The sequence below is a fragment of the Nycticebus coucang genome, chromosome 10 (genome assembly GCF_027406575.1).
Source record: "Nycticebus coucang isolate mNycCou1 chromosome 10, mNycCou1.pri, whole genome shotgun sequence".
NCBI lineage: Eukaryota > Metazoa > Chordata > Mammalia > Primates > Lorisidae > Nycticebus > Nycticebus coucang.
The window spans coordinates 111230412-111241024 of NC_069789.1; the positions used below are offsets into that span (position 1 = coordinate 111230412).

At 54.8% G+C, this 10613-nt stretch overlaps 1 protein-coding gene across 3 annotated transcripts; it reads right to left on the minus strand.

Moving 5' to 3' along the window:
- Positions 1–2324: 2324 nt before the first annotated feature.
- On the minus strand, positions 2325–10613 carry MYADM (myeloid associated differentiation marker). 3 transcript variants are annotated; one of them, XM_053606846.1, is made up of 4 exons: positions 9959–10613; positions 9163–9240; positions 6641–6728; positions 2325–4562 (listed from the first exon to the last, which is right to left on the minus strand). In XM_053606846.1, exon 4 carries the CDS (start codon positions 4558–4560, stop codon positions 3592–3594), a length of 969 nt encoding a protein of 322 aa, XP_053462821.1. In that variant the 5' UTR covers positions 4561–4562; positions 6641–6728; positions 9163–9240; positions 9959–10613; the 3' UTR covers positions 2325–3591. The 3 variants fall into 3 exon arrangements, with proteins under 3 accessions (XP_053462821.1, XP_053462820.1, XP_053462822.1); XM_053606845.1 differs by lacking the exons at positions 9163–9240; positions 9959–10613 and adding an exon at positions 8622–8745; XM_053606847.1 differs by lacking the exons at positions 9163–9240; positions 9959–10613 and adding an exon at positions 8460–8613.

A 10613-nucleotide genomic window follows, 5' to 3' on the forward strand; every position in this document is an offset into this window, starting at 1 on the left:
CTAGCTCTATGACTCTCTCTCTCCCTCTCTCTGGCGGGGGGCGGTGGGTGTTGTCTCCTTCTGTGATTCAATCTATTTCTGTCTCTGGCCCTATGAATCTGTGTTGCTGGGGTCTCTGAATATTTGCATCTGTCTCTTCCTCCCGGTGTCTCTGTAATGCAGTCTCTCTCCGCCCTCCCCTTTCTGTCTCTGTCTCTCTGACCCTCTCCATTTGTCTCTCTTGGCCCTGGGACTGTGTCTGTCTGTCTGTCTGTCTGTCTCTCTCTCTCTCATCTCTCTCTATCTCTCCCCTCCCTCCCCCCCACCGTATGTCTCTACGTCTCTGTGATCTCGGCTTGTCAGGCTGCCTCGGGAGTCCTCTCTCTGCGTCTCTGTCTCAGGAGTGGGGTAGGTCTCTTCCTGCCCTCCTCCCCTTGGCCGCTCCACCCTCCCCTCCGCCTTTCGGGAGGCAGTCAGTCAGCCCAACACACACACACACACACACACACACACACACACACACACACACACACACACACCCCTGTTACCAGGGGCAACCAGCGTCCGCCCTGGGCTGCCGGCGCAGAGCATCCTGGGAGTTGTAGTCCCAACCTCCGGACAGCTGTTTTCGGGACGCAGCCGAGAACTTCCTCTCCCGGCATGCCCCGCGGGGATGGGCGGGGCGTTGCAGCCGCGCCCAGGGGGCTCTGAACACCAACCCTGCTCTCTCCTTGATTGTTTTTGTGGGTCCGGGTCCGGGTCGGGGTTCCGAGACTCTCCAAGCCGAAAAGGAGGCAGGAGAATCCGAGTCTTCTCCTAAGGATCCTCCTCCTCAAATATGGGCCTTCTAGCCACCTCGAGGCTTCGGTCGTGCTCCAGGGCGAAGGATAGAGTGGTTCTGGTGTGGCCCCCCTCAACTGACTCCCAGCAAGTTCCAGTACAGCCCTCCTTGGCTTCTCTCCTTTTTTATTTTTTTTTTTATTTTTATTTTTTGGCTTCTCTCCTTAAGTTACCAACGTATCGCCCGGATTCAATAGTGATCTCTCTGGTTCCTTCTAGAGCGGGTCCAAGCATGTGATAGGGGAAGGAAGGGTGGCCGAGATCCCCTTTAAGAAGACAGGGATTTTTGTAGGTGGAAAGCTTTTCCTCGCCTAAAGGAGTGTGTCCTAGTTGCCCCTTCCTCCTCCTGTCCTTCCAGAGAGACCCTTCCCTCCCTTGCAGTATCTCTTCCCAATTGTTGTGGGTGTAGCTACAGAAGGAAAGTTGTGTTATTCTGGAATTTTGGAATTTTCTCAGAGTTACATATGTAGTTGTGATTCTGTTTATGTTGGGGTGAGATTCATCACTGGAGTAAGTCATTTGATCTTATGAAGATTTTGTTTGTTTTGCGACAGTCTAACTCTGTAGTCCGGGAAAGAGTGCCATGACATCATCATGCCTCACAGCAACCTCAAACTCTTGGGCTCAAGTGATCCTCTTGCCTCAGACTCCTGAGTAGCTGGGATGACAGGTGCCTGCCACAATGCCTGGAATTTTTTTTTTCCTATTTTTTGGTAGAGATGGGGTCTCACTTTTGCTCAGGCTGGTCTTGAAGTCCTGAGCTCTGGCAATCCACTGTCTCGGCCTCCCACAGTGCCAGGATTACTGGTGTGAGCCACCATCCCTGGCCTTTATGAAGGTTTTCTATTTACTAGGGGTAGTCCGAGAGCTTAGAGCTGAGGATAAGCTGGAACTGATGGTGGGAAAGTTGGCAGGATCAGGTCCTGAAGAGCTTTGATAGTACCTGTAGACGAGGTGAAGTGGGATATGGACAGACTTGAGCAGGGGAGGAGGGCAGGATCAGATCTGAATGTTGAAAGAATCCAATCCCTTTCAGGACAGGATGGGCTAGAGGTCATATGGCCAAGAAGGCTGGGGGCACAAAATGGGACCTGAGCTGGACCAAGAACCTGGAGAAGGGGGAGATAGTAATAGTATGGAGGAAAAATAGACAGTGTTTGCTGAGCCAAGAAGACAGGGGAGGTCAGAGCATGTGCTTGGGTTCTCAGCCTGGAAGTGGGGAACCTGGAAGAAATGATTTTGGAAGAAAGCTCCAGAACTCAAATTGGGACAGTGTATTTCTGAGGTGCTCGTGGGACTCCAAGGAGGGAGAAATCTTGTTCATTTCTATCCCACCCAGCCCTCCTAATATGAGGAAGTAATTTAGAAGGACCCAGACTCAGCAAACATTTTCAGATGAGACCAAGATCGTCTTTTCCCCAATCCCCTTCTCCCACAAGACTGAGGAATCTCGAACTTGCCCCTCACCTAGAATCCTCCCCAATAATAAAGAAAGCACAAATCTCTTTTAAATCTTTATATGGAGATTTTTAAAAAACATTATGGATGGGGAAGGGACAAGGCATCTATGAACAGAAACTGATGGAAACCAAAAGCTCCAGGGAATTAAAAAAAATAAAATATATATTTATACATTTATATATATCATGTTATGCATGTGAGTTTCAAAGAAGCAAGAAGCAGCAGCAAGAAGCAACTAACAGATACCCGTGTGTGTGCACCACACTCATGTGAGGCCATTCCTCTGGCTATGGTGGCACCAATCCCCATCTTCCCACCCACCCCCCCCAAAAAGAAAAACTGAAAAGAAACTTCTCTCTTTAACCAGGGGCCCACCGGGTAATTTTTGCTTTCATGACTAGAAAAAGAAAAGAAACAAACCCAAGCTGATATTGCCTTGAAGTTGGGCTGTGGCAGGACATGTTATTTTTAACACTGAGGCTAGAAAGCCACATTACTGCCCTCACAAATACTTCAGACAGCCTCACTCCTTTTTCTGATACAACAGAGAATAGCTGGGATGAAGGGTACCAGTCTCTTGCTTCCTTTATGACGGCCTCTAGGCAGTGGGTTTTTAGTAAGGCTGGCAAAACTTCTAGAACTGATCTCAGGCAAGGCGAAGCACTGCCAGGTGGGGCCTAGGGTCCCAGTATCTGTGCATATAGCCTCCTGCCCACTGAAACTTAATGACCCCCACCAAAGATTTTTTAACCTAAAGGGGAGGTCTACTGCATACCCTCCTCCACTGGGAGAAAGAGGGCCCAATCCCAAACTACCCACACTCCAACCCCCCAAACGCACACATACACACACACTAAGGCACAGCTAGGGCAGGCAGGCATGCTTTGGCAATGAGGCCCCTTGGGAGGCCCGTGACACAGACAGCTGCAAAGAAAGGTGTGGGATGTGCGGAGCTCAGCACCTTTGGAGGTGAGTGGAGGGCAGAGGAGAAAGAAGTCTCAGGGCTCCCAAGGAAATGGGAAGAGGTGATGAAAAAACCAGCAGGAAACCCAGAAAAGAGGTAAGAAGAAGAAAAGGTAAAAAAAAAAGAGGAGGTGGAAAAGAGAACTCAGGCAAAACAGGATGTGGGCAACAAAACAAAAACAGGAAGGCAAGAAACAAAACAAGAAAGGGGCAAAAAGGAATCAAAGAAAGGGGAGAGTATGTGACGAACCAGGAAGGAAAGGAAAAAGGGGGGAAAGTAAAGAAAACTCCTTGGTGAGAAAGATGAAGATATTGGAAAGAGGGAAATGGGAGCCCCTTGTAAGAGTCTTAGACTTTGACAAAAACCAGGCGGGCAGAGTACACCAAGTCAGCCATATATGCCAAAAGGTTAATGGCTGTCAAAATCGCCACAGCCAGTCGGCGGTCCCAGTCACACACGTAGTAGGAGTGCCTGTTACTGCAAGTCACATCTCTCGACCTCTGAGGATAGCCCTTATACCTTTCATCAAACTGGTAGAGGGGCCAGAGGACAAGGGCAGTGGCATAGAAGAGGACAGACAATAAGGCCAGTCCTGACAGAAAACTAGGGAAGGGGATGGGCAACATGTTGGTGCAGTCCCCCAGGTTCAACAGGATAGCAACAGCCGCCAGGATGAAGCAGATGGCATACACTGCCACACACCACTCCAGGGCAGGTTTTTGCTGGTACAGGGAGGGACTGCTGATGAATGCGAAGATGATGCAGGCCACGAAGGTCTCCAGCACTTTGAGCAACCCTGGCACGGTGGCCATGTAGCCAGTGATCTCGCCGGGCCGTGCCCGGGTCCAGGCCACTTCAGTGGCATAAGCCACACAAGCGATGCAGGAGAAAAAGGTGGCGGCAATGGCGTGGTCCCGAGAACGGCCGTGAGACATGAACTGGACGTAGGTAGTTGGGTAGATGATGGAGGCCGAGAGGCAGAAGAGGGCTGCGTAGCAGGCAAAGGTGATGGGGAAGTTGCGCCAAGACAGGGGGAAGCGGGCCTGGAGCCCACACAACTCGATGATGAGGATGACCAGGGTCACGGCAAAGCAGAAGCACCATGTGAACATGGACCAGTTACCCATGGGCCCTATCCAGGCATCCACGCTGGCCACCAGTGAGAAGGCTATGCAGGTGGATAGCAGCTGCAGCAAGCGGAGGAGGCCCAGGGGATGTGCCAGGGCCCGAGGGGACCCCACGATGGCTGGGGACCCCAGGCCCGAAGAGGACGACGTGGTGGTCGTGATGGTTGTGCGGGTCACTGTCACCGGCATGGCTGGGGGGAAAGGGAAAGACAGTGTCTTCACAAAGTTCCAAACAAGGGGATTCAGGCCTCCTAAGCCCCCACCTCCTCTTGGGACAAATTAATTTGGGCTCTAGGTAGAGAGTTCCCAGAATGTGAAGCTTTCGGTTTTTGGGGGGTGGGGGGGAGCAGGAGGATTGTTTATTTATTTATTTTTTTGAGACAGAGTATAACTTTATTGCCCTGGGTAGAAACCATGGTGTCATAGATCACAGCAACCTCAAACTTTTGGGCTTAAGTAATTCTCTTGCTTCAGCCTTCCAAGTAGCTGGGACTTCAGGTGCCTGCCACAACACCTGGCTGGTTTTTTCTTTCTTTCTTTCTTTTTTGCAGTTTTTTGGCTGGGGCTGGGTTTGAATCTGCCACCTCCAGCATATGGGGCCAGCACCCTACTCCGTTGAGCCACAGGCACCCCCCTGGTTTTTCTATTTTTAGTAGAGATGAAGTCTCACTTTTGCTCAGGCTGGTCTCTAACTCCTGAGCTCAATTAATCCACCCGCCTCAACCTCCCAGAGTGCTAGGATTACAGACATGAGCCACCGCACCCAGCAGCTTTCAGTTCTCAAACCAGGACAGTCGTGGGCAGACAAGGACTGTCACTTGTATGTTGACATATGTTGGTCACTTGAGTTGACATATGTTGGTCACTTCAGTTCCAGGTTCACTCCTCCCTCACCCTTGGTAGAATCCAGCAGTTGAAGCCTCTATTTTTCTCCTACCCAAGAGACCCATTTCTTTTTTTTTTTTTTTTTTTTTTTAATTTGGCCGGGGCTGGGTTTGAACCCGCCACCTCCAGCATATGGGACCGGCACCCTACCCGCTGAGCCACAGGCGCCGCCCAAAGAGACCCATTTCTCTCTGGAGGCCTAGGCACTGCAGAACCGCACTGCTTCTTCCCCACTCCCAGTGATACCCTCCTTTTTGAAACCCATTCACTCAAGATTCTGGTCTGAGCATCCTCCCTGCTTTCAATCTCCCAATAGCACCCTAGTGTTGTGTGGAAAACCCCATCTCTCAACTTTCTCCCTTTGGGTATCCAGAGAGTTGCACCCCAGCCCCTGTGAACAAACTTCTCCCCTACAACTAACAGTGATCTAGACATTCCAGCCTCTAAACAACCACGAATCCAATCTTGAGTGCTTACACTCTCAGGGACCCACATCCGGTCAGAGTTCCAACCTCCCCATCTGCCTTCTCTCACAGAGCTCCCAGCCCTGGAAAACCAAGGCTCTCCCCTCCCTGCAGGAACTGGGTCTCAACCGTCAGCAGCCCCATCCTCTTCCTACCTCCCTGCACAGAGATTGGGAATCTACAACTCAATCTAACTCCCTGCCAGAGTAGGGAGTAAAAGCTTAGTAGTTTCTTCCTCCCCCACCCGCCTCAGAACCAAGCTAGCTGGTTCCCCAACTTCTGGAAAACTCAACTCCCCAGATTCCTGACAATCCAGTGCCCTGACCCCTCCAGAGCAGTCTCTAGGTTTCCAGGTCCCATTATGCAAGGTCAGACACCTCTGGACACCAGGCCCTGGGCCGTGAGTACACCAGATGCCCCTGACTAATGCCCTTCTTCCCTTCTTCAAAAACCCACAGCTTTCACCTCCTTGTCCTACAGACCCTCAGGGATGGAAATGCCCAGCCTCTTAGGGACAAGGTACCCAGATCATTCCTCAGGCTGCAAAATCTCTAACCTCTCAGCTGTCACCACTAAAATATTCAGGCAGGCCTCCCTCAGCCAGGAGGAAATAACACTTCCTCCTTCCAGTGAAGGAGCACTATCACAGGTTTTAACCTCTTCCAGGCCAGCGGTCCCAGGACAGCAGGTCCCAGAGGCACAGGGGCCCAGCTCCTGGACACTCTTCCTCATATACCAATATCTGTGATCCTCTTCCTTGGAACCCAAGCTTCCAGGCCCTTCTCTCAAGATCTAGGAATCCTGGTTCCCAACACCTCCTCCCTCAGGCCCAAGGGTGCGGTTCTTCTGTCCTCAAATCCCTTTGGATTCAGGGCTCCGAACCCTGGCCCCTCTTCCCTCAGACTCAGGGTTCCACTCACCAGCGGCCTTAGCGGAGGAACCCACGGAGAAAGATCTGGCTGTGGACACGGACTAAGTCCCACACCTGGATAAGGCTGGTAAGAGCACCTGACGGGGAGATAGGACGTCAGCGGCCACCTATATCGGGCTCCTCTCTCCCGGGACCCACGAAACCCGCCAGCCACGCTGTTAGGCCCAGCGGCCGGGCGCACCTCCCCGCCGGGGCAGACACTAGGCAAGGAGCGCGGAAGGGGCCGGGACCGTGACCTCAGAGAGGCACCGCCCCTCCTCCTTCCTCCGCTTCCACTAACTGTGTGGGCCGGCGCGGGGGAGGAAGCGGGCCAAAGTTCACGCCCTGTGGGCAGGCGTGGGCGCGTGTGTGATCTTAACCCGGCTAGGCAGGGAAGCCCGCGGCCTGTGGCCGGCGGGCGAAAGAAACCGGGCGGTGGCTAGCGGGGGCGGGCTGCCCAGCCAAGCCCAGCGGCTCCACACCTTATAAGGGCTTCAAGTCAGCTCAGCCATCTGGAAAACGGCCGAGACCAGAAGGCGGTGCCTGGACCTCCGGTCCTCTCCTGGATTTCGGGAGAAGGGACCAGGGACACAAACGCCCAGGTCTTAGAAGGAGAGGGCTGGGTCCCTATAATGACTGGTGCATTTCTGGGTCCCTATAAAGGCTGGTGAGCTTGGACCCCTCCAAGAGTGTCTCTAAGAGAGGAGGGGCCTGGGACTCCGGATTCTCGGGGCTCTGGCTCCAGACCAGGCTGGACGCTGCGCGCGGAGCTGGAGTCCAAACCCGAGACCAATAGCCCGCTGCCGAGTTCTGAGCACCTGGGAGGTGCCACACCACGTGGGACACCTCCCGCTCCCCCACACCTCTTCCCAAGACCCGTTAGGAGGAAGTCGGGACTAGCCCAGCCCCCTGTTCTCTGGAAGGCGGGCTGCTGCCACAGAAGGGAAGGGGAAGAGAGGGACGCGACTTGCTCAGCTCGCCGCGGAAGGTGGGTCAGCAGGGGTGGGGACCGGGTGCGGCCTGACAAGCTCCGGGAGGAGGACCCCTGGCGAGGCAGAATTCTGTCCCCGCCCTTAGAGCTCCAGCAGTTGCCTGAGGTCAGAGCTCAGGAATGCACAGCCGGAGACAGAAGGAGAAAGAAGAAACACCCCTTCAGACCTCCTCACCCAGCAGCAGACTCCTTGCGCCACACCCACAACCAGCTCGGCGGTGCCCCCCAACTCTGCTACAAACGCCACACCCATCACTCAGCAGACTTAGGAATCCGGACCGCGAACTCTAGCCTCGGTTCTTAGCACCGGGGATGCTGGGCTCAGCCTTGTCCTCTCCTGGCTTCCCAGCACCGCCTGCATTTTAGGAGCACGGGCGCTGCATCTTACCCCCGCCCCTGGGCTTGCAGGGATCCCAAAGTTCCGATTCTGTCACCTGGATGGGGAGGGGGTCCGGTCTTTCTGAACTCCAGCCATTCTCTTACCCAAACCCAGGCCTCCTAACTCCAAGCTCTCCGTCCTAAAGAACCTACTACACCTACCAGATTCTTGCCTCCTTAGACCCATACACCCTAGGACCCAGGGGGTCCCGGCTCCCAGTCCCTCCCCCCCTCAGATCTAGGGGATCCCAGTCCCCAGCCCCTCCTCCCTCAGACCCAGGGGTCCAGGACCCCAGCCCCCTCCACCCTCAGACTTGGGGGTCTCCACTCATGTCCTCTCTCTGGACTTAAGAGCCCAGGCCCCTAGACACTCTTCCCTCTGTCCCAGTTGCCCCGGCCTCCAGCCCAATCTTTCCTAGGACCCAGAGGTCCAGGTCCCATCCCATCCTTTCAGACGTACGACCTGCATGAGTCCATGTCCTTTCCAGAACCCAAGAATCCTGGCCCAGCATCAGTCTTTTCAGGGACCGAGACGTTCTGAATCCCAGCCGATTCCTCCCTCTAAACGCAAAGACCGTGGACAGCTAGCTGCTCCCACTCTCTGAGTTCCCAGCAGCCTCACCTCAACCAGCCTGTGACGACTGCGGCTGAAGCAAAGACCACAGAGGTGGACTGTAAGGGTCTGCGGGCTGGGTGTGGCGAGTGGGCGGGGCCAGGGTCGGGCCGGGGCCCGGGCGGGGCTGGGCAGAGGAAAGGGACTTCCCCGAGCCTGGGCTACCCTAGTCCCGCCTCCGGGCGGGACCGATTCAGACCACTCCTCTCCATTTGGTGGATCTCCCGCCCCGCGGGGGTGGGTGTGTGTGGAGGGCTGAGATCACTGTTGCCGTGGTGACAAAACAGGAAGACACAACAGCTGGCGGAGTGGGGACTCCTGGGGGCTGCCCTCCCCAACACAGCCCTAGAGAAGTCTCCAGGGAATGCCAGGAACACCGTTGCCACAGAAACCCGCTTGTTTACAGTTTGTTTAGGACCGAGCCCCCCAAGCTCAGGTCCCAACCCCTGGTCTCACCTCACTCAATTTTCCTTCTCCCTGCCCCCTCCCCCCTTGTCTGCTCCGCTCCCTTCTCCCATCCCCCCGCCATGATGGATGAAACCTTAGACACCTGAGTCGCAGCAGATCGGGGGACCGGGCCCCTCAGTTTAATGCGGTTTGAGGCCTAGTGTCTCTGTCTCTTGGGTTCCTGAAAAAGAACAAAATTAGGATGCCGATGCATGAGATATGGAAGGTTCAGGGCTACGATTCCTTGACCCCTAGTCCCCTCCTCACCCCCCCCCAAACAAAAGCTGAATTTCTGTATTTAAGAATCTTGAAGAAGAAGCAAATAGTCCCTTAATCCCTATTTATACTGGGACCCTCGGTGTAAGGGATTACCGGGTCAGGACAGACTCTGGGGTCTCAGATATAATAATCCATGGGGGAGGGACGTTATTAGCAAATTTTCCGGAACCTAGCGCGGTAGAAGTTGGGGGCACACGATGCCTAAGCTACCCAGTTCCTTGGTTCAAAAGAGCAATCAAAGCCGACTTCTGGGTTTTCAGAGCAGAAGTGGTTGCAAGCCAAGCCTCCTGGGTCTGGAAGGGAGATATATTTTTGGCCTGCATTCCTAGCTCCTGGTCAGAGGAAGGGACTCTTAACAAGGACGGGACACGGGCTGGGGGCTTGGGATTCCTGCTTCTTGCGGGAGGGAGGACGTCCAAAGGGCTGAGGCGCCAGAACCGGGAAGGGCTGCAGGGTTTGTTTTAGGGGCGCCTCCGCGGCCCTAAAACCGGCTGACCAAGCCAAGCCAAAAAAAAAAAGAAAAAGGGGGGGAGTTGAAGGTCGCGATGCCGGGTCCCCAGGCATGGCCGGGGCGGGGACCCAGGACGCCTGGAACCCTCCCTCTGGCGGCGCTCACTCACCGAGGTCTGCGGTGGTGCCGGGTGCGGCCTTCCTGCGGCTGCTGCTGGGCGGGGCCTCGAGGCGGCTGCGGATGCTCCGCGCCGCAGAACTAATCCCGAGCTTCCCTCGCTGTAGCCGCTGGGTACCTTACCGGAACACGACTGAGGCAGCTTTGCGGCCAAGTTCCGGGGTGGGGGCCAAGCGAGTAGTTAAGGAAACGGGTCCGAAGTGGCCTCCGCGCCCAGCGCAGGAGGGGGGAGGGGCTGGAGAGAGGACCTGAAGGCGGGCGGGTCCGCCGAAGTCTGGGGGGTGGAGGACGGAGATATGGAGGAGGGATGTAGATAGAGCCTGTATACACACTTTTGTGCCCCTGCCAAGGGAGGGGGTCCCAGACCTTCCTTGTCATTCTGTGCCCGGCAAAACCCAGGGCATGTCAGCTCGCTCAGCGTCAGGCCTTGCCTAAGGAGAGGGGCTGGGGACTGATGGGGAGTCAGGATATGGTATAAATTTGAGGCTCCCAGGGATATCCCATTAACACGCCTCCTTGGTCCCAAGTGTAGCAACGTCTATTTGCCTTTCCTGCCTAAATCAGTCTTTTCTTCTAGCCTGATCCGGTAGTACACCAAATGGTCCAGAGATGGTCTCCACTTACATAACTTACTGCGTTGTGCCCTA